At 51.1% G+C, this 25,458-nt stretch overlaps 5 protein-coding genes across 8 annotated transcripts; 2 read left to right on the top strand and 3 right to left on the bottom strand.

The window, feature by feature from the left end:
* Window positions 1-3,120: 3,120 nt before the first annotated feature.
* On the bottom strand, window positions 3,121-5,817 carry TrAtP1_000732 (uncharacterized protein). Its single transcript, XM_066110707.1, has 3 exons — window positions 5,605-5,817; window positions 4,297-5,540; window positions 3,121-4,237 (listed from the first exon to the last, which is right to left on the bottom strand). The coding sequence occupies exons 1-3, from the start codon at window positions 5,653-5,655 to the stop codon at window positions 3,226-3,228; spliced, it is 2,307 nt and encodes a 768-aa protein (XP_065966780.1). The 5' UTR covers window positions 5,656-5,817; the 3' UTR covers window positions 3,121-3,225.
* Window positions 5,818-5,998: 181 nt separating this feature from the next.
* Window positions 5,999-7,665, top strand: TrAtP1_000731 (uncharacterized protein). 3 transcript variants are annotated; one of them, XM_066110706.1, is made up of 4 exons: window positions 5,999-6,346; window positions 6,463-7,324; window positions 7,381-7,493; window positions 7,545-7,665. In XM_066110706.1, exons 1-4 carry the CDS (start codon window positions 6,332-6,334, stop codon window positions 7,557-7,559), a joined length of 1,005 nt encoding a protein of 334 aa, XP_065966778.1. In that variant the 5' UTR covers window positions 5,999-6,331; the 3' UTR covers window positions 7,560-7,665. The 3 variants fall into 3 exon arrangements, with proteins under 3 accessions (XP_065966778.1, XP_013946209.1, XP_065966779.1); XM_014090734.2 differs by having other exon boundaries at window positions 7,381-7,665; XM_066110705.1 differs by having other exon boundaries at window positions 5,999-7,324; window positions 7,381-7,665.
* A 540-nt stretch (window positions 7,666-8,205) lies between these two features.
* Window positions 8,206-10,155, top strand: TrAtP1_000730 (uncharacterized protein). 2 transcript variants are annotated; one of them, XM_014090733.2, is made up of 4 exons: window positions 8,206-8,562; window positions 8,637-9,509; window positions 9,566-9,659; window positions 9,719-10,155. In XM_014090733.2, exons 1-4 carry the CDS (start codon window positions 8,362-8,364, stop codon window positions 9,877-9,879), a joined length of 1,329 nt encoding a protein of 442 aa, XP_013946208.1. In that variant the 5' UTR covers window positions 8,206-8,361; the 3' UTR covers window positions 9,880-10,155. The 2 variants fall into 2 exon arrangements, with proteins under 2 accessions (XP_013946208.1, XP_065966777.1); XM_066110704.1 differs by having other exon boundaries at window positions 8,637-9,659.
* Window positions 10,156-13,194: 3,039 nt separating this feature from the next.
* TrAtP1_000729 (uncharacterized protein) lies at window positions 13,195-14,501 on the bottom strand. The gene has a single exon (XM_014090732.2). It carries the CDS (start codon window positions 14,286-14,288, stop codon window positions 13,593-13,595), a length of 696 nt encoding a protein of 231 aa, XP_013946207.1. The 5' UTR covers window positions 14,289-14,501; the 3' UTR covers window positions 13,195-13,592.
* Window positions 14,502-21,904: 7,403 nt separating this feature from the next.
* On the bottom strand, window positions 21,905-23,533 carry TrAtP1_000728 (uncharacterized protein; the record flags this gene model as incomplete). The annotated part of the gene is made up of 1 exon (XM_014090574.2): window positions 21,905-23,533. The coding sequence occupies one exon, from the start codon at window positions 23,531-23,533 to the stop codon at window positions 21,905-21,907; it is 1,629 nt and encodes a 542-aa protein (XP_013946049.2).
* Between the last annotated feature and the right edge of the window lie 1,925 nt (window positions 23,534-25,458).

The following is a 25,458-nucleotide window of genomic DNA, read 5'->3' as shown; positions in this document are numbered from 1 at the left end:
TTATTCCCTCTGGCTCCCAAGCTGCGACAATGTGTCAGAAGTGGGGAAGAGAAAGCTGCTATACTAATCCGTCCTGATATCTTATACTTTGATCGCACAGTATTCTGTATGAGCGTAAAATAGAGGCCTCCATGAAGCTATCGCAGTTGAATCCAACCTCTAAACTTTGTTGCAAGTTGGATTATGAGCTGAAGTCGCCACGGCTACTCTTTAACGTTTGCCGATAAGCCTAGGCTAACTCCAAAGCCACGTTCTAATCACCGGTTGTTTCCAGCTGACAATCTGGTTGCTGAAATCTCGTCTTTGCTTTACCGAGAGAATAGCCGCGGTCGCTTATTCCTCTAATGGTGGCGATCGGTTAGACTTTGTGCACTGCGTTTAACAAGGTTGATGTTATACGAGGAGCTCCCTCAAAGCAGCTTTCTGATAGGAGCAGGTGAGCCGTTCATGATACACCCATTCCTCAAAATGGCGCGGGTCATGGTAAGCTTAACGAGAGCTCCTCCTCGGTGCTCTGACCAGCAGCAGCGAGTTGAATCTCAGCAAAGACATTGCAATTCTAATCCCAAAATAGTCAGAGTCTCACCCTCCTTATCCCCGCCAAGGCTAGCAATCAGCCGGTATCTGCTATTTCCGGTGTCAACATTCGGAAGTTAAACACCACCGCTCCGCAATAGCCGGCGCCAAATGACATTAGTCACAGGTTAAAGGGCGAAACAAGGTAAAATCCGCGGCCGACACATAGGGCTGCTCAACTTCCGTCCCACCATCCGCAACTTTCTTGCCATGAGCATTTGGAGGGGGTTGTCAGTAAGACCTAAGTCGCGGTCGCGGCGTTTAACCAGTACCGATGGGACGGTCAGTTGGGAGGCGGCATCGGGAGCCGAAGTGGACGAACTGTTTATGCAATCGGTTTACACCCCCTCCACTTTATTGATCGCGATAGGGCCCTGTGGCGATCAGAGGAGTGAGCCGAGATCAGGTGGTGATTGGTCTGTGAGCCCGAAAGATAGTCGGAGACGGGAGTAAGTAGCATTGAATTAAGTGGGAGGTCAAGCCGATATAGTTGACTCATAAGAGAGGCTCTGCCAGCGAAAATGCCCGTAGCTCCTTGGTCCATGGATGGAATACCGTTTCCCTCGTGCTTTGGCTGCTTCGGTTTGTAAGCCAGGCTGGTAAAGGATGCACTCTTCACGTTCCATAGTCCAGCCATCCAGCCACAGCCCTATAAGCCATGTGCGCTGCAGGAAACTCGTAAAGTCCGAGATCCAGCAAACAGTGTTATGCGGGGGGAAGGAAGCCAAACAAGCCGTGCTGACAGCCAGAGCAGAGCGAGCGCGAGGAACCCGAAGCTCCACGGACTTTGTGTATGCGTGCCATTTGCCACACCGTTGGCCAATAGCCATAGCTCAGCTTCACACTCGTTCGATCTCGTCCGAATGGAAACCCCAATTAGAGCTTCTTGCTACCATGCATGCCGGCTTGTTTACTGAGTTGCTTGCAGCCCGCAAAACAACTTGTTTCGACTTCCGATGTTGCCCGCTATGGAGAGTCTCCATCCCGGCAGCGGTGGGGCAGTCTCGGTCGTGTGATGGGCAGGATGGAGCCCAGACGATAGAATCGCTGCCAGTCGATCGTCCACGCCCTGCCCACCCTCTCTGTTTTCATGTTCCTGAAAGTGGCAGACAAGGGGGGGAGTGTAGAGCAGGGAGCTCTGGTGAGAGCCGGCTGACCGAATCATGCAGGCACCGCAATCGGAGAGGGTGTGTGCTTCAAAGCCCCGGCATAGGCTAATCGGCGATCGGATTCACGAAAACACCACGATTCAGAATCCCTTCATCGTGATCAAGACACACGGGACTGGCGGAAGCTGGAGTCACGAGAACTGGGTGTAACCGGATGTGGCCGATTCATCGTTGAGGGAATTCCCCGGATGCTCTTCATTGGCACTGACAAGCATGCCTCGTGCCTTGGACATGTGTAGCCGACGAGGACGGTAGCTGATTGCAGCTTAGCAATTCCTGCTCCATCATTGAGTTTGATTGCTAAGATCAAACCCCAGGTTTTGGGTGCATGTTGCCGCCTCGGCTCAAGGTACGCTGAGTCTTGCTGGTGTGCGACTAGTAATCGAAGCAACTGATTAGTAGTAAGAAGCTTTTTTGAGGTGTATACAGACTATTCCTAGTTGATCGTCTAGAAACTGAAAGGGAACAGTAATAAGGGCTTATATTACAAATTGGAAATAAAACAGTCAATTAGTTTGAGAGTCATCAGCCAGCAGAATGCAAATACCTAAAATGGCAGTGTTTCTATTCTAGAGCAGGGACAAGCCACTGCCACTTGCCAACTTATATAAGCGCTCTTCTCTAAACTTATTTTGGACAAGACTGCTGTGAATTAGCCTTATCCAGATCAAGTTTAGTGATTCTGCTGTCTGTTCATCGCCTACATGAATTTGTAGCAGCCACTTCTGGCGTTTCATGAAGTTATGCAAGTAGGCGTAATGGCCAGAGTCCAGTGAGAGAAGGCATAGCACTCCTATTCACAGCGGTTATGCGTTTCTTGAGGGGCAGAAACGCCATGAATAGTAGAGCCATGATCTCAATAAGAAAGTCTCCTCAAGGGTTATGCTACAACTTGTCTAGAAGATGCTACCCGGAGAGAGTCGAAAATACAGACATTGAATGCAGAACAACACTGCAAGCAAGAATTTGCAGTAACTAGTTGAAGACAGCAGAGAAGAGACACCGAAGTCTACGCAGTCTCAGAATTGCCAGATAGCCAGCTTTTCATGCTGATTCATACATCTCTAATCATTGCTCATCTGAAGCAAATCATGTCTTCAATTTGTTTTACATCTACCAGACCCAAGAGCTCCATTCGAGTCGGGTGGAGCTTTTGCGATGCCGAGAGCCACAGCTCGCTGAAGATTACCGCTTCTGGAAAGGCGCCGGCACTCGCCCTGTCAAAGCTGCGATGAGCATTGGGGTCTCAAGCTGTACATGGCAGTATCTTAGTGTCTCCATATCTCGGTATACAAACACCGACATTGTAAGAATACGTGCCTTTATTAGAAAAGCGATCTTGTTGTGAATGAAGTATTTCAGACACCCACGGTTCGTTTGATTTTTATCATAAATTATAGCCGTGTACTTTTCTCATATATTCGCACGCTTCCATGTCATTCATAAACACTATCTAACAAAGTAGTATATATACCCAGTTTTACAACACATCAAGTGCTGGAGGAGTAGTATCCCACCCCCAATGCTGCTGTAGCTTCGCAACTCTCTCCGCTGTTGAGTAACCGGTTTCTCGCTGTATAGTAGCGAGAAGCTGAGCTAGTGCTGTCCTCTGCTCGTGAGCCTCGAAGCACAGTCCAGCCAGATATAAAGGCTGTACCATATGCTGTCGAACAGGGTCATCCGGCCGGCCCAAGGATATTGCGCATATCTCATTGGCGTGCCCTTCGATTTGGGCCGAGAGCTGACGATACGCATTGAGTCGCTTGGCAACAAACTCGAGATGTGACTCCGTAGGCTTTTGATTTAGGGGTTTGTGAAGCAAGAAGAGAAGTTGGACAAAGTGGTATAAAACTGAAGCCGTTGCACACATGGCGTTGGCATAAAACAACTCTTGAAACGCGCCTTGAAACTCCGACATGGATGCCATGTTGTCTGACGGTGTGGGAATATTGTTATACCGCTGTGCTATTCTTGCGCAAGGCTCAAATGTATCCGGCAGTGCTGCACACCAGTTTTCGAGGTGCTGAGACACATCATCCCAACAATGAGATGCAATAGATGAGTTCTGGCACGTACCGTCGTTTTCTTGTAAGCCATTGTTTGCTGTCTTATTGCTACTTTTTTCAGTAGCAATGAGTGTCAGTGTTTTCAGAATGATCCAGATGAGACTTCTGCAGGCCAATGTCTCCGTCATCTGCAGCTGAAAGCCCGAATCTCCATTATTGCAGAGTGCGTTTGGCATAGTGATTCCGTCAACAACACATATTGGTAGACCTGCAGCTTTCCACAGCTCAGCATTTTCCACGTCGAGGCGTGGTGCGGTCTGCTCAGTGTAAGAAGCAACCCAATCGATACACACAATGTTCCAAAAAGATGCTTGCCAAGCTCTTCGAGCATGTAGTCCGAATGTTCCGTTGCGACGATTGATTTCCGTACTTTCGTAGAGCTGTTTGAGATTAAACGTGAGCAGATACTGTGCACCAGACATGTGCCTATGTCGAAAGGTCGTCAGCTGCTTGTTTGAAGACAAACTATAAGAAAGGAACCATACCTAGAGACTTCTGCAAAGCGATTATCAAGAGACTCATAGAGCAGAAATACAGATATTGCCGAGAGGAGATCATCCACGATAGTGTGAGAACCCTGGCTACTTTCCACTCGCCGCCTCTTGAACGAAGGAGATACTGCCGAGTGTAACCCCAGACCTGCATCAATAGAAGATGTGGACCCGGGTGACGAAGCCGGACTGCCGTCACGCAGTGTTTGCAGCAGCCTCATCATATGGCCAATAGCTTTGTCATAGAAACTCGCCGCCTTATAGAACCAATCGATGTGGGCCGCATTAGAGTACAGCTCCAGCATCGATCGGCCCGGTGTCTGATGACTCGCCATGTATGTCTCTCGCTTCGTCTTTCCAAATTGCTTCGCCGCAATGGCGGCCAGGGCGTTTTGTAGAAGTGGGCTTCGAATAGCCTTGATGGGAACAATGTGTCCAAAGAATCGCTCAATATCAAACACGTCCAGGCACGGGCTAATGCGTTCGGCGAAATATCTTATCAGATATGCCGTCTCCTGGTCGGCTTCACTAGATGAGTCGGGCATTGGCGAAGAGGCTTCTGTCTCCAGCTTCTCTGATGTTTGCGACTTATCTGCCTCGGGATCGTATCCGGATGTTGCATATCCTTCCAAGTTGACGTCGCTAAGCCAAGAAAGAGACGGTCCTTGCAACCCGCTGGCATCACTTATCAATGAGACGGAAGGGATAAATCCACAGCAATTATTGCCCTCAGCAAAGTATTCGTTGGGGTCAATGTCGAAAAATCTAGCGTCAAAGTCTTCATCCGAAAAGCTGTCAGTCAAGATGAAGGGCGCATCGATGATCTCGTGGTTAGCAGATAAGCTGTTATGGTTGGGCCTCCCCAGGCCAATGTCATGCAAAACATTGTCTGGAGCCTTGGCTTGAGTCTCAGCTTGGGCTCCGGGTTGGATGAGAGGTTGAACTGGTGACTCAGGCTGAGGCTGGTTGCGAGTAGCCTCAGTGTTGCTTGGGATTGTCGTGGGCAATGGAGCCGAGTCTAGTGAGGCAGAGAATGACGACACCGAAGATGAAGCCTGGGCTGTCGCATGTACCTTTATGGGGTCGCCAGGACCGCCGCCTTGCGGGCTGGCATTGGCTGAAGAAAACTTCTTTCGGAGGTTCTGGCTCTCATCGAGAAACTTTCGCAGATGATTATAGCCAGGACACGACCGGGACGACTTTTCACAGCGCGCACAGCCGGGTAGTCGTTTATCGCACTGAGGACATGTGAGAAGGCCGCGCCATCCGACTCCAACTGTCTGCTGTGGACACTGTACTCACTTTGACCCGCCGCTTTCTGCAGAGCGTGCAAGGCACAGTGGAAACCTCCATCGTCCCAGATCCGTAGATGACACAAGCAGCAGCGACTCTCGATGCTCGCTCCTGTGATCCTAATGCAGATGAGGGCGGTCGTCGAGTGACTGAATGAAAAGCTCGGGGCGAAACACCGAGCAGCCCCGCGTCAGTGGCTCTACAGCAGAGTTTCCGTCCAGCTCAATGTTTGCTTATCAAAGGAGAGGTTCAGCGAGCACCGACTTGGTCGAGGTGAAGGTTAAGCGGGATGCCGAGAGTTGCCATCTTGGGAATAGCGGGGTTGAGACGCTGCCACCGCCCCAGAACAGGCAAAACCTCAAAAGTGACCTGCGGTACGAAATGCGACACAGCCAGAAGTTGGGCGCAACACATACTTCGCTCAATAGCGTGGACGTCACCGTAAATTCCAGCTCTCATTGCTGCTGCTGCCATCTCTATTCAGCACTGACGAGGCTCTTTCCGACGCCTTTTCCTCTCATTCACCTCATCCGCGCTCATTTCTCTTGCTGTGAATTCTCTTTTACGACGCCCAAGCAGCACTGCCATCAGCTTTCAGCGGGCGGAGACCAAAGTAGCAGCGGATAGTAACAGCCTCGACGCTACCCCCAAATAGTGGTGATGAGACCGAGCACCAAGTGATGCTGAGCGCAAAACTGGATGAGGCAACTCTGACCGGCGACAACCAGGCAGCACAATGAAGATCCAAAGGGTACCGAGCTCGCTCCATTTTCATCTCGTCCCATCTCATCTCGTCCCATCTCAGGGTCCAGAGTTGACCCGCACTCTATCAGCCACATGACGCTTGCTAACAGTATCGCTCAATAGCTGTTTATCTATCCGGTCAAATCGCTCCTCCCTATTGAGGTTCAAATCGCAGAGATTACGAGTGAAGGGTTTCGATTTGACCGGCAGTATATTCTGGTCAGGGATCCTCGATGCCACCCGACGGTCAGGCCGCAGCTCGCCGAGCACCTCACCATCAAGCGGGTGTACAAATTGGCCCTCTTCCAGCCGTCAATCAACGATGATTGGTCCGAGCTGACTATCAAGCACACGCTGGCTCAACCAGAGTCATCGATTACTCTCCCACTCACGCCATCACCGCTGTCATGTCTGGACGCGCAGACGTATCAAGTGAGCATTTTCGGGACCGAAGCCTCATGCGTAGACATGGGAGATGGCCCGGCGGAATTCTTCAGCAAGCACCTCGATATTCCCACGAGACTACTATTCATCTCCGGCTCAGGCAGTCGAGAAATCCCAGGAGCAGCGTATATACCCAAACACCGCCTGCCGCTGACAATCCGGGCCGCCGGCGAACATTTCCAGCCGCAGCGGATCCGCTTCGCCGATGCGGCCCCATTCCTAGTTACATCGACAGCATCTGAAGAGAACGTCCGGGCTCGATTACCAAGAGATAACCAGCGGGAAGACGTTTTGCTTCGCTTCCGCACCAACATCCACGTCGACGTGGGATCTACCGCCCCGTTTGATGAGGATAGTTGGAGAGAGCTTACTGTGTTTTCGGAAGACACAACTACACCAAAGGCAGTGGTCCGCTGTGTCTTCAAAGCCCCTCGCTGCTTGAGTGTCAATGTGGACATTGAGAGAGGAACAGGGTCTCCACGAAATAGACAAGTCTATGGCTTGATAGCCAAAGATAGACGTATTAACAAGGCCTATCCTCGTAAGTATACTTGACTGCCTTGTATACGGAAAGCAAAGGCTAACATACCCATCAAGTCAAGCCAGTCTTTGGGAATTGGTCTTTTGCCGGCCCAAATGGAGCTCTGCTTAGAGTCGGTGATGAAATTCGTGTCACTGAGAGAGGGTTGAGCGATAATTTGAAGGAACAGGTAAATATGACATGAATACAAGGTTAGGCCTGATCTAATCGATATGTCAAGGTCGTTGGGATCTAGGTAAAGGGTTGGAGGAGGTTTGAGATGTACATAGCTAAAGATACGCGGGCGGTATCATGATTGAATGTATATATGGACGACTCAATATCAAAAGTTCTAAATGGCCAAATTTCTAAATCCACGTATACAAGCGTGCCAATAGACCATACATGCAATTGCGTAAGGCTGGCTAACTCGCGGTTCACGACCCAACTACCGGGGGAACGTCCGGCAGTCAGTACGGTAGTTACTAAAGCCATTAATTCTTCGCTCGAAAAAATAGGCACCACTTGACAGCTGTAAGACTTAGTAAGGTATCTGCTGCTCATTTACCTGCTGTAATGACATCAATTCCCGTCTTCTGTCTAACACGTAGGAAGACAGCTGTTGCAGGGCGACAAGGCGATCCCGGGTGAGCGGTGCTAGTCCCAGATAGGCAATCACCAGCGAGCATGCCGGAGATGTCGTTCATGATGTGGATAGATGTACCCAAAACACTACGATAAGCCATATCTAACGGGAAAGGGGGAAAGAAAATTCAAGATCAAGGTTTACATCTTCTAGCGGGCCGCAGATGCGAAATGACGCCGCAAAGAGATTTCCGACTGCAATCCGATGAGGCTAACTTTAATAGGTGCATGTATACATGCAGTCAGATATAATAAGGCTGCGTGCGTATGATAGAAATGGATATCATAGACACAAGAATTCGATATCAATTCATTTCATCTTGATTAAATATTCAAAAAAATCTTTATATTCTCAGTGACAATACCGAATACTCCTCCTATTCACCCATCGACAAACGATCTGCCAGCGAACAATGACGGCTGTGCAAAATCTTTCCAGTGACGACGAGATAAAGGATATCGAGAATCCAATCGAGGATCCCAATACAGAAGCGTCAGTCGAAGATGCCAGCCAACTACAGCAACTGCAAGAGGATGAACACGACGGCGGATATGGCTGGGTATGCGTCGCATGTCAGTTGATGATTACAGCGAGCACATGGGGAGTCAACGGTGTAAGTCCACTTCTCGTCGTCAAAATTGATTTTACCAGGCAATAGAATCAAAGCCCTAACATGCTTAATGACAGGCTTTCGGTGTCTACCTCACTCACTACATCTCCACAAACGAATTCCCCGGCACGTCCGAAATCGCCTACTCTTTCATCGGTGGTCTATCTCAATCCCAAATCCTCCTCATAGCTCCCCTCGTCACGCACGCCACTAAGCTTCTCGGCACCAAGCCTCCGCTATTCATCGGAGCCGCGCTGGAAGCTGGAGCTCTGGTAGGCGCGAGCTTCGCTACGAAATCTTGGCAACTCTTCTTATCCCAAGGCTTGTTATTCGGCTGGGGCTGTTCATTCTTATACATTGGCACCATTGGCCTTATTCCACAGTGGTTTGCTCGAAGAAAGGGCATTGCGACTGGAATTGCAGCTGCGGGAAGTGGTCTCGGAGGTCTCATATACAGTTTATCCACCGAGGCCATGATTTCCAACTTGAGCGTTGCCTGGGCCTTTCGCATCACGGCCATCTGCACCGCTGTCACAAACGTTGTTTGCATCATATTAATAAAAGATAGGAACAAGCATATTCAGCCGTTTCAGAATGCGTTTGATTTCCGCCTCTTGAAGCGGCCCGCGCTGCTCCTCATCATTGCGTGGATGTTCCTCAGCGTCATTGGATACACGTGCGTTCTGTTCTCGCTCCCTGATAATGCTACTCGGATCGGGCTTACTGCCCACCAAGGTGCTATCTTGGGTGCCTTGGCCAATCTTGGAATGGTTATTGGTAGACCGGCAGTGGGCTTTCTCAGTGACCGATATGGGAGGTTGAACATTGTCATCTCAGCGACCTTTTTAGCAGGAATATGGTGCTTGTGTCTCTGGACGTCAGGAACATCATATTCCATCTTGATTGCATTTTCTATTCTAGGAGGAACGGTCATGGGAACATGCTGGCCGGTAGGTCTTTGCCTTGTATCTCACAAAGAGTGGCAACTGACGCTAAGACAATCTAGATGGCCGGGCCGATGCTGGCAGATGCCTTTGGAATAAAGCTTCTCCCATCCACACTGTCTATTCTCTGGACCAGTTCTGCTATCCCTTCAGCATGTAAGTATCCAATGCGTCACATCATTCAAATTGCAATCATCGATGCTAACGGCTTGAAGTTGCTGAGGCCATGGCTTTGGGACTTCGACGAACGCACAAACCCGTCTATCTCGACGTTCAGATATTTTCCGGGTGTATGTTTATTGGTGCTGCACTTCTCTTGCTACCTCTGAGGTTTAAGAAGAACATCAAAAGCCTCGCTTCATCAGAGAAAAACTGAGCGAACCCGAATTCGATGCGTACGAACAACACAATATTCTGTTTACAATTTGTTCATTCGAAAAGTACTTGAAAAGTCTGAAGAAGATGATAGAAGCCCTCTTGAAACAGAGGACAATAGAATGGGGAAACGAAAAGGGCTAAAGATATAGAGAAACGGGTGTCACGTATACGTTAACGCCGAACATGTTAATGTGTCTTTAATTAGAGAAACAAGAAGCCAATGATAGAGGCATCATATACTTGATAACTCCAAATTTTAATAATAATCAGAATTAGAACTACAAATCTTCAGATTCTCTAAACATCATCGTTCCTTTACAACGGCTTCAACAGCAATGCGCCAGAGCCTCGATGTTGCATAAATCCAATATATGCAACAAAGCACTACAACCACTCGCCCCATCCACAACCTGTGGCTTGCCCCGCAGCGCAAATGTGGCGCATCACCAGATCTGACAGCAGCCCCGCCCCATGTCTCACTGTAAATCGATCCGCAGCAAAAAAAGCAGCGGGCAGCTTCCGTGGGCGGGAAAGGAAGTCCACAGCGGACTCCGCCAATTGCTCTTGGGGAGAGTGATCTCCGTTTTGGCAGCTTTCCACAAAAAACCCTAAACCCAAGCTTTCAGCAAAAAAAGGGCGTGTATGCAGAAGCGGAAAACCAAAACAAAAATTAGAAAGAGGGGAACCAGAATCTTCCCGTGCTTATTTTTATATCAAGCTTCAAGCCTCGTAGGGCTCCCTCGTGCTTCTCAAATCCCAAAATCGCAAAGGCTATCGGACGAAAGATGGCCTGTGATAGGTAGAACAGGCGAGGAAGCAGCGCCATTCGAGCAACTAAGATATTACTTCGTCCGAAACTCTCGCTCGCAACCACGGCACAAATCAGCCAATAACAGCTATTGAGGCGTTTGCTCTTGGCGAAGTAAGCGCGAAAAGGGCCAAACGCATGGCTTCATTTACCTCGGAACAGGCGCTTATCTCTCTGCTTTTACTTGGTGTCTCTAAAAGCAAAACCTAGGTATAACTGCCCGATTCGGATGCCGATAAGGCCAAAAGCAAAAGATATCGAAACCATAATCTCAGTCCTTTCAACCCGCGGAGTGGCACCAGATGGACGTCCGCCTCCGCAAATTGCTTTTACCATCTCGTTCTTGTCTGCCTGTCAGCCTGCCTTGCCCAAAAGGCGGGGAGGGGGAAAGGGGGAGGCGGCGAAAGGCAGCCACATGGTTACTGCCTGATGGAGCACAAGGGATGAATTTCACGATGCCTGCGATTTGACAGAGGTGCTTATAGACGACATGTGATGAGCTTCAAGTAAATGCGAGGGATATGCCAAGTCCGTGGCAATTGCGGAGTACAGGTAGTCATTCGCATTTTACCCTTTTGGGATATCCGCAGAGGTACACGCACAAAACACCACCACACTGAAACAGCAGATCTTGGGTTACAAGGCAGAGACAAGAGGGGAAACACAATTAATAACTAGCGCCTTGCTTATTTTTTCCTTCTCCAGCTTCCATAATCTGTAGTAATAGCAAAACCCAAAAGTATCGCGGAAATATCCAAGACAAGCGATACCAATTGGGGAGGTAGAGGAGGGGTGTGGCCGCCATTGATTGCCTTACAAAGATCATCCATATACCTAAGCTGATGGAGAAGTATCTCATGAGGCTCCATCTATTCCCTTGGTATATCCATTTCTGGGCCTCTTGATTCTTTTCTTAACCTCCTCCCATCCATCCCCTATTCTCAGCATGAGATTTCCAACGTGGGGTGTACAGGGAATCGGAATTACTTTTTGGAGGGGGGACCAAATCGAGTCACCGCTACCCTTGTATGGCCAGGTGTCATTCTGCATATTCTTTGGCTTGTGGCCCTAACCTACTCTTTCATCTTATATTCCAAACTCATTTGCTTAATTCCGCTGGTGCGCGACCCTGTCATGCTACAGCATTGGGGCGAAAGCAAAGGAAAGACACGGAAACAAAAGGCGTGCACTTGGCTTACAAACGCTGAATATGTTTCCTGGACAAACATCTTCCCCTAGCTTCTCTGCCTAGCGGCTCCTAGTCAGTCATGCCCTTGAGGTGTGCAAAATGTTCCAGTCATTGAAGAAGAAGAAAAAGACCAGCGATGCCGTATTCAGTAAAAAAGGTGAAGATGTAAAAGCGTGAAAAGGTTTGGAAGCAATGCTCTGTCGGCATGAACCGTGAGGAGGTGTAGTGATAATCAAAATCTCGAATGCCATCTTTCTTAATGCCGGGTGTGTGTGCCGGAGATCTCACCGCACCCTCTTTAGCGATCGATTGTTAAATGTCCTACTTACAGTACAAGTCCTCCAGGACCCGCGCTGACGAATCAACTTTCTTTGGCAGCAATAACCCAAAAAGCCAACACTGCACCTTGATAGTACTTGTTTTTTTTAATTTGTGAACAAGACAGGGCCAGTGAGAATTGAATTTGACATCTCTTGGCTGCCTAACAAAAGCCAAATACTACCTTAACTCCGTACATAGGCAGGGAGAAAAGGCAATATGCAGAAAAAACCTGCTACCGCTACAGTAGCACTACACAACTGCACATAACAAACTGCCAGCTCATCTCACACACCCCCCATCTAGACTCCAAAAGACCGCTACCACAAGTTGCCATAGCAAAGAAAAATCATCTTCCTTCCTCTTCATGCCCACAGTCTCGAATCGCGTAGTACCTTCCATCGATTTTTTCACGTCGGGGCCTCTTTTATGCGGATCTCCAGCGGGCCTCAAACCACAGCACTGCCGCTGCTAGAAACATCGTGAACTCTTCCCATCAATTTTTTTCTTTTCCCAGCGGGGCCCTTATCTCCTTCCGGCAATTCTGCAATTATCAAGGTAGATCGGCTAGCGCAACCGGCAGTGAGTACGTACCTTGACTCCCCGCTTTTCCAAAGGGCCATCTGACCTTTCAAAATGCATTTCAAATGCAAATAATCGGTACGTACCGAGCTAAACTGGCTTTTTTTTTCTTCTCTCCCTTTGGCGCTTGCTTGCTCATCGGGTCTCTGGCAAGGTGCCGACGCCGCCTAGTCCGAGCGGCAGAAAGGAATTCCGCTCGGTCTACACCCCCAAAGCCCCATCCCGCCATTGCCGCGGGTCTTCGGAGTTGTCAAGTAGCCAAAAATGTCAAATCATTGATTTGCGATCAAGAATAACAAAGTTTAGTTAGTTTGGCACGAGGGAGGCTTACTGGCGTTTTCTTGTTTGGTGGGTGCACACATTCACGATTTGAGAATTTGAAATAGGCAATTAGAAATGAGTTTGTAACGGTTTTTGTATTTGGTAATCGAGAAGTGAAATCGCTATTCGATTTCCTCTCTTTGAGTGCTACTACTCTTGGTAAGGCGGTCCACTCGACCAAAGGAAGACCAGTTCCAGGGAGCGGCCCACCAATGCTCATCCCATCCCCCTCGCATTGCCATGATTGTAAAGAAAAGACGTTGAGCTGTGAATCTCTATGGTGTATAATGATTGAACAAAGGAAAGAAAAGAGTGCTAAATGTAGAAAGAAAGAAACGCCGAATGCCTTTTATATTTTCCCTCTCGGGGTATCATGATGTAGAGATATCCAGAAAGCGCCGTGCCAAGCCATGCCAATTCGCTAATGCAGATCAAAAAAAGTCGTAAGAATCAATTAAAAGTGTTGTACAAGAAAGAGGTATCGGTTGCTGCTTTAGTAGACTGAGATAGCAGACACCAGGCCGGCAGGTGATCGTCGGCCCAGGTAAAAGTCCTCTTCTTGGTAATATGATTCTTCGCTCTCTTGTTCTGACTTCTCGGGAAGAGGCAGCTCGGCATCGACAGGTGATGGAGGCATGGCCTCGTCGTCAGAAGACTCATCGGATTCGTGGTCAACCAGCTCCGGAGGGGAGTTGGAGTGAGAGGGAGTTCGAACAAGGCCGAGCTGAGCGTAGTCCTCCTCGAGATCGTCGTCAGCCATGACCTCGTCCTCGACAACCTTGATTGTGGAGGTGGGGGTGATTGTGGTGCGGGTGTTCTCCTCCATCTCGTCGTAGTCGGATTCGTCGTCAGAGTCGACTGAAGAGTCGGAGTCGTATTCCTCCTCATCGACAGCCTCCTCTTCGATCCGATCGGCCCACTGGATGTGTCGCTTGTTGTTGGCGGCCGAGGTGGCCTTTGAGTTGCGAACGGACTGGTTGAACCATCGCTCCTGCTCTCGCTCGGCCTCGGCAAGTTCAAGCATCAGAGAGTCGAGGAGGTTAGCGTGTCCAACCAGGAGGCGGAGATCGTGATCGGGTTGAGCAGCCTCGCGAGAGAGCTTTGCTCGGGCCTTGTGGGCCAGGTAGTAGGTCTGAGTGATGGACATGTTCTTCTGGGTAGCTTGTCGCAACAGTGATGGAGCAGACATTTTGATTTGTGTGGAGGAGGAAGATGTATATATATTGGGTGTGTGACTCAAGGCAGCCAGATCGGTTGCAGGGATGATTTGAGATGCCTAGATGGTAGTGGGTATTGTTCTTGCTTGGTTGCTACTTTGAAGCGGAGGAGTCGAGGATGTTATTATACTGAGTTGATGTTGTTGTAATGATGCTCGCTTGAATGCTCTGCTCTGATGGATGATATCGAGGCTCAAGGTCGGGGGGAGTCGGCATTCTTTTAACTCGGGAGCCTCCAGCCGGGTCCAGCCATGGGGTCCAGTAAAAAAAAAAGTCATCGGTGCTGTTTGCCGGGCACGCCTGCAGTCCGGGCTAAGCGGACTTTGTGTACGCGGGCCCGAACAGAAGCACGACGAATGCGAGGGATGGGGGGTGTATCCGACAAGGTCCATGGACGTAAGAGCGAGGGGAGGGGGTGAGGCTCCAGGGCGTGCTCTGGCGCTGACTAAATCCGAAGGTTCAGGTTCTCCGGACGGAGGTAGCAGCGTTGTCGCTCGTCTGCCCCTGGTACCCGACTGCCTGGCCGCTGCGCCGTCATCGCCCAGGTACCCTCGCGGGTCGAGCTACACGCCAGACTCACTGCGGCGTGCGCCACGGACGGCTTCGGCATTTTGGGTGACTCCTGCCAGCGCTGTTGCTGCCAATTCTGCTGGCGCGCTACGCCCAAACAGGGCTTCGCACTCGCATTGCCGATTAGTCACAGCCGAACAGAATTTGCTTGCTGCTTAGGTTCGTTTACCTCGTTAAGCCCGTCCCCCCTAGAGCCCTGGGGACCCTCCAGTGAGCTGGAAGCTTCCGCTCTACGGCACTGGCACAGGCTATTCGGTACAGGCTTTGGCAGAGCACCCCCCCATTGCTGATGCCCATTGGCCCAAATGGCCGTGAGCGCCAGCCGAGAGTGGATTATGAATCACCAAAGCAGAGCCCCACCGCTCGCCATCTCCCGCCCTGACGGCACCGCTTATTAACACCTGGCACACAATGTCCGACACACTGACAATTGCTTCTGATGCTGCATTTCTCAGCACCCAGCGCCATTGCGTAGTCATGGACGCTCCAGCACAGTCATCCAAGCCCATCAGACTTTGCGCTAATCTGGAATCACACTCCCCTTGACAGCGTGCCGTTTTCTTTGTAACTAGCGCCGCCTGGCGCACGCAAAGCCAGGCGTTTGCGCTCTCGACATTTGTCAGGCCCAGAAAACGGTGTTTTGTTCTGTTTCTTCTTTGCTGCTTTGGGCAATGCGAGTGCGAGGAACGCATTGCCGATTCGAGCAGCCGCCTGTTCGTTATCGCCAACGCAAGCCTCTCAGCCCTTGGGGGCGCTGCACAGCTTAGGCACGCAAAGGCTAATTAATGCAAATTAAGAATGCAAATTAAGGTCAGGCCAGGTCTCAGCCGATGGCATTGCCGTGATCTGGCCTCTCTGGCTGTCGCTGTCGCTGTCGCAGCCTTATTAGGGGCGCCGTCAAGTCAGCACGACCCCAGGTTTCCAATCCCGCTGCGCGCATTCTGGCCAGATGCGGATAATCAATCTCGGGAACCCAAGCCCCGAGCGTACGAATCTCCCTGCAGGCCGCGACAGCATCTAGATTGCACAGCCCTACATGAGCGTTGCGAGTCCGACGGCTGTTGGTACTGGTTTGTCTCACTTATTTGATATAATTAGTTTCCGTTCCCACGCAATGTCTCGCGAGCCCCAGACGCCGCGTTGCGCTTGCGTCTCCCTGCTTCAGCTAAACGGTGCCAGACGATCGCCGTTCATTTCGCTTCACTGTCCTTGTCCGTAATACTGGTTGCCCGCAACAGAGTCTTACCGTTTCGGAGCCCGTTGCTGCCAATGTTGAGACAAAGAGGCGGCAAGACTTTGCTAGCACTACTATTATTAGTTCTGTCAATTGAATTCGAGGCCGATGCTGCGGATCTCCGAGACTTGTCTCTTTCTCTCTGCCTATTGTAGGCAACTACAAAACGCCAGAAAAACTAACGGCTATTACTATGTGACTGCCTAATGTCCTAAGTCCGCAAGCCTATGCCACACGGCTATCCAATTTAAAATCCCAATCCCGACCTAAGCCAAGCCAATCAGGCTAACGAATTGGCTGTCGTAAGTAATTTGCGTGTTCTCAGCAGTTGCTAACGAATTAATAGGGCTGAGTCGATGGGTGTGACTCTTACTGTCTGCCAGAGTGGGTATCACGGCCTCGGTGGGTACGTATTCAACACCTTAATCGGAGGGGCGCGCGGCACAGACCATCCCAACCAAAGTGAAGAAAAAAAATTGGACTGATCCATCGAGCAAAGCTAAGGATACACAAAGATCTAAGGATCTCTTGTTGTGGAAAAGAGAAGACGAAAGGAGGGGTGCCGAAGCACAGGCCGCGAACAGGCCGCGAACATGGCGCAGGGAAGGAATGCGCTGTGCAGAGTACGATCCGTCCAATGAAGAGCCGCAGAAGCAGAACATTGGCTGGCTGAGACAACCTTGAAAGACAACAGCACCAGATTCGCTGCTTTTCCCACCCCAACGCCGATAGCCTGGCAGCCGCCCCTAACCCTGGCCGGGCCTAGCGCCTGATGCTGACAGAGGCCGAGCTATACGCGCAAAGCGAGCGCCCGAATGCCGAGTTGGGCCTGGCCCTGCAGTACAAAAGAGCGATCGCAACACCAGAAACCCCCACATAGAAAGCTATCGTACGTCAACGCTATCGTACGTGCAGGCTCGTACGTCGCTCGTTTCGTTGCTTGCCGTTTTGGGTGAATCCACGTCCGAGATGTGTTGCCGTCAATGTCAATGGATCTCCCGCCCGAATCCCGGAGCAATGCACGCATATACGGCTATACGGACAGGGCTGCCGAGGAGATGCAAACAAAGCAAGCTCTGGCATGACTGCTATCGGTAGGTACCTACCTATGCAGCGGGGCAGCTGTTGTCCGCTCAGCTCAGCCAATGCTATCGACTGATCTGAATTGCATGCTTCAGCTTGCAGCGATAGTAGCTCAATAGTCGCAACGATAGGTATTTCCTTTTTTTCAGCTCCAATTGCCTCCTACCCTTTTCGCTCAATTCATACCAATGCTCAAGCTGCACGCCCCTCTCTCAGCCCTCTGGTTTGCGCCTCGTAATCTAAAGCGAAGAGAAGGCTGCGATGCTCGCGAGAAGATCTAATTAGCGTCATCTGCGACCTTGTTTCATGGGATGCCAGGGTTCTCAGGCACAAGGCGAGAACGAGGCCATCGCAAGAGCAGCGCTATCCCTCATGCGGTGCTTCATCGCGCTGCAAAGCTGAATAAACGTTTGATAAACGCAAAAGGCCGGGGTGTCGGGGTGGGGGAGATGAATGGATGATGGAGATGGCTTGAAGGAATAAAGGGTAATGATGAATAATGAGGGGCCTGTCATCGTAAGCAACAGCTTCAGACCGGCATTGGGCATTTCAAATCGCTTTAATCGAACGTTTGCCGCATCGGGCATGGCGTGGAACCTTGAGGGCATTGAGTTACGCCCAGCCGAAAGCCCGCAGACGCTCTCCCGTTTCTTCAAGCCTTGAAGTTCCACCAGGGCACCTGGCGTGTGCCGGGAATCCACAAGGGGTCGTTCTTTGCTGGATTAGGTCATCCAATGATCGACCGTCAATGGCCAAGATAGCCGGCAGTCGTTGAGATGCCCGCCATCAGCGGCATGAGCGTGGCTATTGCGGCTTGTCCTCGTATCTCCCAGCCACGGCGTCGAAGCCTCAAAGGTAAGGGAAATGGGCGTTTCGCACGTGCAACACCGCACGTGTTCTTCAAGATTGACTCTCATAACTCCGATATTGAAAATAGGGCACGACTTAGAAATCACTTTGGATACTCAAACACCAATTCACGTGTTCACCCCGGATTGCGAGTAATTCTACGATTATTTGAGTCAGGACTAGCCCCCCGTGACGGTAATCAATCATGTACGGGGGAGTACGGGGGAGTGAAAGGCAGTGCTCACAAAGCATGTTCATGAGTCGGAAAACTTCAAATATCCGCCACTCAATTGCTTCATCAATCGCAACGCCCAATGCGTGATGGAGCAAAACATTCACCGCAATTTTCATCAATTCGATCGATCTGCCGCATGGATTTTCTATTAAATCTCGATTCCCCTTTGGGTTGTTGCTCTTGAAGTTCCGACATCGAAATTATCTGCAGTTCAGGGTAGCGAGGCTAGCGAGCTACGTCATGGCACTCTGCGGAACGTATTACGGCATCCAGTAGAAAGTGGGACCTGGGCGGCTTCTGCCGTAATGCCGCCACACATTGCCGAATAGAACGGATTTTTCCACACTCCTCTTCGCTGGCCTCGCATCATTGGCAATCTCGCAGCTCGGCTCCAAATGCCGTCACAATCTGCCTAAAGAGCAATTGAGATTTGCGCTAGAAGGAAGACAAAGCCGCATCTTGCAGAAAAAGAAGATGCAGAGAAGAATTTTCTCTTCGTGCTGACGTGGGGGATCATCTCAACCAACCAATCCCAAGTCTCTCGTTCGCGCCACGGTTTCTGCTACGCCCGACCATAAGGGCAGCATCCAGCACGCAGACTGCCGACTAACGCTGCCATATCGCCTTCCCCCCTCTCGATCTCGATCTCGCGAGGTGATGACTGACCGATTGCCTTACCGATTGGACTGCCTGATGTAAAGGGGGTTGCCGAACGAAGAATGTGATCGAGGCACGTTCCCTCCTTTCCACGGGGCAAGGAGTGGAAGCTTGTTTTCGTTCTCGTTCTCGCGCTCTTCTCTGAACCTTCGAAAAAGGTTCCATGCATGCCCGACTATTCCGCTTTCGATTGACAATGCCCGACTCGCATCTCGCACGCCGCATCCTCGTGACTTTGCGGCGATTTGACAATCTCCGTCACCGCGGACATACTTGAACGCCTGTGCTCCGTTATCCCCCCTCTTCCGCAGCTTCCTCTGCGGCTAGGCAATTCCTCTGCGGCTAAGCAACTCCTCTGCAGCCAAGCAAGGCTCGCCAATAGGATGCTCTGCTCCCGTCTCCGTTTCGAGCCTCGCCTCTCGGCGGACGGATGCCAGGCCGACGCCGTGCAAAGAGCCCTATACCGTGGGGTTCCGTTTGACCCCGTTTGATCCCGTCATCCTCCTCACACGTGATTTACCGTGTAAGCGGGAAGTGTCTGTCCATCTACCTGCGCTGCCGTTGGATGTCGGGCGTCGGTGGCCCGATCACCGACGGCGAGAGCACACGTGCGGCGCATTGATATCTCCGACATCACATTTCGGCCTGCTCAGCGCGCGTAAATTAGCAGGCTGACACCCTTTTTGACATCTGTGTTATTCTACAGAGCGAAAATAACGCTCAATCCATAATTCAGCAGCATGAAAACAGCGAGAGCCAGCGGTCCACATGTCTGGCGGCCCGTCAACGATCGTGGCTCAAAGGTAATTTTGGGAGGTGGGAATAGCCCCATACTGCTCCGTACCTGTCAACTCTGTGGGCCTGGATGATTTACGTGCTTGATTTACACGGAACGTGGAACGGACAATGGACATGGGCCGAGCAGACATGCCTAGTAATCAAGTTCGCTTCAAGTCATCCAGTCGGACGGTAGCGAATCATCCCAAATACGTGAGATCGTACCATGCTGTCTGTTTGAAGCTATGCAGGAACCGTTCGACCTCGGATCATGCTAGTTATTAGCTCTTCGATTATTAAACAACCTGTATCCATTAGATGTCGGCTTCTACGATTGACACCGCACGCCCTCAAGCGAGTAGGGAAGTCAATTCGATGAAAGGTCTGCTGTACTATTGTTTGGACCGGCATTCAGGCATGAGATCTTTCAGACAAAGCCCCTGAATGACACCATCATCTGTGAGAGAAAAGGCTGTTTCCTAATGCATCCGTCGCATCACCTGCGCGTGTCCCAAGCCTGACGCTGCCAATATGGATCATCTCACAAATATCAGGTAATTACACACTTACCCACACAAGACTTACATGAGAACCAGCACCCAAAAACTCGTGACTAGAACCGCCATGAGTGCATTTATGAAACACAAGACAGCTTTCGCTCAGGTGCATATTCAGGTTCAGCCTCAGCCCGATCCAATAAACCGGAGATGCCCGTACAAAAAACATATACACCTAGCATATTATCTCGCAAGGCAATAACAAACCCGGGAGATGAGAAAAGGAGAAAGAAGGCTGCCTGTCAATGCAGCCCTGCACAAGGATTGTCCTGTCTTTACCGCTGAGCTGGTAATGAGATCGGCGAGGCTCATCGGCGAGGCTCGTCAACTCCGATGTAGCAACGGCTCTGGGGCTGCTTGAAAGGCTGGAAGGCTTGGAATACCTGGCATCGCTCAGCCCAAGTCATTTACACGCCCTCTCCCCCCTGCCCGCCTGATTAAGAAGGCCGAAGGGCCTGCTCGTTACAAGATGGACTGTAGAAAAAGGTAATTTCCCCTTCTCCAAACCTGTATCGCCCGTTGATGATTGGTTGGCATCACTATCCCCCATGTAAAGAACCACATGGAATCGTTGACACTACTAGTAATGGTATTGGTCATCCCATAAATTGATCCTCCACGACATGCCCCCCCCTGGCCATAGGGCAGAAACTCATCTCTCCCCCCCTCACGGTAAAACGCATTCGATCTCACCTATACTAGCGACTATGCCCTCTCGTGCCGTGCCTCGTTCACTATTAAAGAGGGGAAATGAGGCCAGCCAAGGCCCACGGAGGCGCGTGCACACGGGACAACAAAATTAAACCAAGGCTTTCGATACGATGGGACAAGGTCGTAGGATGAGGCCCCAACCAATCCAGTTTAAGCCAAGCATCATCACTGCCCCCCCCTCAATTTTTTTTTTTTTTGGTTCCCGTCCCAGCGCAATGGGCCGCCCGTCTGACGGGAGAAGAGAAGCATGGACCCCTGATCTGATAATCCATATCAACCACGCGTTTGAAGGATCCATGGATCCGCTTTGGGATTGGCAGCTCACCCAACAGCTTGGTAACCAGGGGGGAGGCAGCCAGGGGGGGAGGAAGGGCGCATCGGCATTCTCGCTAAGAAAAGGACATAATTTAGGCCTCTTTTATCACATAAGCTGTTTTCTTTTTTTTTTTGCTTACGCAGACATGGGAGATGATTGTTGTGGAGATGAGAGGGTTTTTCATTCCTACCAGGTTAGGTATGTGGTGATGCGCGGGCGCTGAATGCACGTGGGGAACTTGGAAACTCATCACATACTGGCAGTTCGCATGGCGCGGCACATTTCGTCTTCCTCGTGGGTTGTGGTGCTGACAGCTTTCCCCCCCCTTGATCGAAAGTTACCACGCGGCTGGTAATGAGCGTGGCCCGTTTTTGCGGGCAACTGTTTTCTCATACGCCCTATGAAAACGCATGGGGAGGGGGAAGATCCTTGAGCTTCGTCTATAGAGAGCGGAAACAACAATACGAAAATGGCAGCTGTAACAGTGGCAGATGAGTTCACTTTACAAAGTACTAGGTTATATACAAGGTGTGACAGTGAACAAAGAACTCGCTTGAGAATATACAACGCCCTAGTTATGGGTGGTATTATGCCAACATCTATGCCTGAAGTTTCTGCTTCGTCCTTTTCCTCTTGCCGCCCACTTCTCTGCCTTCCTCCATCTCTAGCAGTGCCTCTCGCTTCTTTTCGCCAACCAGCTTTAGGGCGTCCCGGATGACTCTCGTCTCCAGGTTGACGCCCTCCTCTTCCCAAGCCTCCATCTGCCTACCAACTCGCTCTTCAATGGCCAAGACCAGGTCCACGTCTCGTTGGCCTACAAATGTAACGGCCTCACCTTTTCGTCCCGCACGGGCGGTACGTCCAACACGATGAATATAGTCATCCGGGTCTCGGGGGATATCGTAGTTCACTACCAAGCTAACCTCTTGGATGTCGAGACCTCGAGCAGCTACGTCTGTAGCTACCAAGATCCTGGCTGCTGAAGCTCGGAAGCGAGCCAAGTTGTCTGTTCGCTGTCTCTGAGGGAGTTTGGAGTGCAAAGACGTGACTCGGTGATCCAATAGTCGCAATAAGTGATGTAGATAATCGGCCGTCGTTGTGCGATTGCAAAAGATGATGATAGATTTGTTGATATTTGCCTCAGTGAGTAAGAAGACGTGTAGATAGTGCTCCTTGTGTGTGATGGGGATCTGAACATGTCTCTGGCTCAGCGTTGCCGGGATGGCAAGCATCTGTGTATCGACTTCGCATACAAAAACAGGTGGCTTTCCGGGCCGCTGTGGTAAATCTTTGAGCGCGCGCACTTCTGGTGTGATGGTAGCCGTGAAGAGAAGCGTCTGTCTTTCGGGAGCAGGTGGCAGCACCGACAGACACTCCTCGACATCAGGCAACATACTGCCCGAGCCACTGGCATGCAAGAGACGATCGGCTTCGTCAAGAACCACGTAGCGAACCCTTCGCAATCCACATATCGTATCCTCTCCAGATGTTCTAATATGATCCGCCAAGCGCCCAGGAGTTGCAATGATGATGTGTGGCCGTTGAGCCAGCGCAATGGCTTGAGCACGCATGTCAGCGCCGCCAGTTATGAGGATCATCTTGAGGCTCTGGGGTGAGGAGATGGCCTTGAACTGTTCGTAAATCTGAAGGGCAAGCTCGCGCGTTGGCGTAAGGACGACGGCAAAGATGGCGGAAGGATCCTCTGCCCACTTCTGGAGAACTGGGACAGCAAAGGCAACAGTCTTTCCTGAACCTGTTCTGCTACCACCAATGCAGTCCCTTCCCTTCAAGATTTCCGGTATACAGCCCTTTTGGATACCAGTTGGCCGTTTGATGGCCATATTCTCGAGTGACTGAACAAGCCATGGCCGCACGGTCAAGGCTAAAAAGGTGGTATTGGGATCGGTTGGTGCGAGGATGGGGTTTTGCGCCTGCGATTGGGGAATAGCAGCGGGTTTAGCAGTTGACTTGGTCTCTTCCTTCTTTGCAATATTTCTTTTGATTCGAGAAGGCGCCGCTATGGAAGACAGCACTAGCTTTGGAGTCTTGTCGTCATCGTCGTCGTCGTCGCTATTATCATTGCCAATATCAAGGTCGGGCGAGGTGCGGCGCCGTTTCCTAGCAGCAGCATTGTCGAGGTGATCCGACTCGTCAGAGGAGTTGGATGAGTTGGATGACAGCTCCGGATCCGGGGATCGTTCTGCGAATGCGACACCTGCTGCAGGCATGTTAGGGGCTTGAAGCAATGCGATTTGCGGATACACTCGCAGCCTTTCGTCGATGCCAAATTTTTTTGAACAATGTCTAAAAAAAAGTTGACGTTGATCATTAAAGTGGAGTGATTGCTCTTACCGCTTTCCTGTTTGGGACTAGCTTTGCGATCCGCGTCTAATTCTTCGGCTGAAGAGTGGCAGTGAGAAAAAATACTCCACAGTACTTTGCTCTTGGTGCAAATAAAGGCGCAAAGCAATACTAACTTGGTATGGCTCTCAACTATCTCGATTAAATCATTGAATCAAGTAGCATCTATTTTTAAAACAGAGCCCGCCTCAGACTCAGATCCTCAAGCAAGTCCCACCTTGAATCATTCGTTTTTGCCCTAGTGGCTGCGAACCAACCAGATCGGCGGGTAGACGCGCGCTTGAAGAAACGCTGTTGCTAGACGCTGATTGGCCCCAGTGCAGTCCAGCCCCTGCAACGCTGCAGGCTGCGCCGCACTTGAAACAGCATCAGTTCAAGCACCTGTGACCAATTTTGCCTTTCAGGCCAATACGATGCGCGCAGCGTTTATTTTAGCAATCCCTACATGCAGAGTCCTGGGAACCTTGTTTGTCTGCGGCATGAGACAAGCAGCGGGCTGGGACAGGCAGGCCAGTTGTGCCGCCGCCTGCAGTGCCTGACATGCTTGGCCGCGTGCATTGAGCTGTATTGTTCGCCCGCTCAACTGGAACCTCTGCCCTAGGTTCGTTTGCCGAGAAGACTTCTCAACTCGCAATTGGCCGACGTTGGTGTCGTGTGTCAGACACGCAGCCCCGTGGCGTTGACGGGATTTTCCTGGCATTTCCCTGGGGCTAGAAGCTGAAGATGTCGAGTGAATGGGATGCAAGCCCACTCCTCCAACCCCCGACCTGGTTAGCCACTGGTCTTACATTCCACGTGTCGGGCTGTTCAGCGCCTTTCCAGATCACAGTCTTATACACACACACAAGTCAGCATGAAGCACATTGCAGAATTCCGGTGCCTGGCATCTCTGTATCTGTCTGATGGCTGCTCGACACCCACGATCAGCGGCCCTTTTGGCATCAATCTTACGACATGCTCGGCGGGGATGCGCGCTGCTGACCAGAGATGCAATATGCCTCAAACTACCTACCTATGCAAAAGCGACTTCAGTTGTACTTGTAGGGTAAGCGAGCAACTAGCCGCGCTGGACTGCGTCGAGAACGGCCGTCAAGAGGCTGGATGAGCTGTGCCGCGCATCAAACCCTGGCCACTGCTGCCGATTCACCTGATGACCCCTGTCACGGTGCACTTGGAAGCCATTGGTGGGTGATTCGACGTGCTGAGTTCTGCCGCATTTACTTGTGCTTGTAATCTGCTCTCATGATATGATTTGCCCCCTGGATCATCGCTCGCCGTGCCGTCTTTTGCCGAGCCAGCGCACACTTTGCCAGTGAGAACCTACCTGCCGTGATTTGGATGCTGATTTGCCCGCCTTCATCCTCCCAGCTCATCTCAACGGCCAACTCACTGTTTCACCAAGCCCGCAGTCTCAGAACCAGCCGCGGAAACCGGCTCAGACCACAGCGCTGCGGGTGCTCCACTCCTCCCTCATCTCCACTGCCAGTTAGCGCTGCCAGAGCGTTGCTTGGGGGCCTTTTGGAGCCCTACGGGTGCTGTACAGCGACTGGAGCTACTGCTTCCCCACAAGGACCCCCTGGTCCCGTGGTGCTCACAGCAATCCTTTGCCCAGTGCCTGGCGTCTCCGGCAATACCTACGCCGTGCTCCAGGCGGGTGAGCACCGCACGCTGCGCTGCTGGGTAGCGCCATGTACCGTCGCTGTACGGCGCTCTGCCACCGCCTGCGCACAGGGGCTGTCTGCCGCCATGCGCCATGCGCCGCGCCGCACAAACTCCGCTGGGCCGCATGCGC

Source organism: Trichoderma atroviride, chromosome 1 (genome assembly GCF_020647795.1).
Source record: "Trichoderma atroviride chromosome 1, complete sequence".
In the NCBI taxonomy this organism is placed as follows: domain Eukaryota; kingdom Fungi; phylum Ascomycota; class Sordariomycetes; order Hypocreales; family Hypocreaceae; genus Trichoderma; species Trichoderma atroviride.
Note: the sequence above shows the minus strand (reverse complement) of the source record. Positions and strands in the feature narration are given on the sequence as shown.

Bases quoted from the DNA above. Each gene is read 5' to 3' on its own strand.
- TrAtP1_000732 (XM_066110707.1), bottom strand. From the start codon at position 5,655: ATGGAGGTTTCCACTGTGCCTTGCACGCTCTGCAGAAAGCGGCGGGTC. The intron at 5,541-5,604 runs GTGAGTACAGTG...ACATGTCCTCAG, and splicing joins GCAGAAAGCGGCGGGTCAAA to TGCGATAAACGACTACCCGG. The intron at 4,238-4,296 runs GTATGGTTCCTT...CTTTCGACATAG, and splicing joins CGCTTTGCAGAAGTCTCTAG to GCACATGTCTGGTGCACAGT.
- TrAtP1_000731 (XM_066110706.1), top strand. The intron at 7,325-7,380 runs GTAAGTATACTT...ATACCCATCAAG, and splicing joins TATTAACAAGGCCTATCCTC to TCAAGCCAGTCTTTGGGAAT.
- TrAtP1_000730 (XM_014090733.2), top strand. From the start codon at position 8,362: ATGACGGCTGTGCAAAATCTTTCCAGTGACGACGAGATAAAGGATATC. The intron at 8,563-8,636 runs GTAAGTCCACTT...GCTTAATGACAG, and splicing joins GCACATGGGGAGTCAACGGT to GCTTTCGGTGTCTACCTCAC. The intron at 9,510-9,565 runs GTAGGTCTTTGC...AAGACAATCTAG, and splicing joins TCATGGGAACATGCTGGCCG to ATGGCCGGGCCGATGCTGGC.
- TrAtP1_000729 (XM_014090732.2), bottom strand. From the start codon at position 14,288: ATGTCTGCTCCATCACTGTTGCGACAAGCTACCCAGAAGAACATGTCC.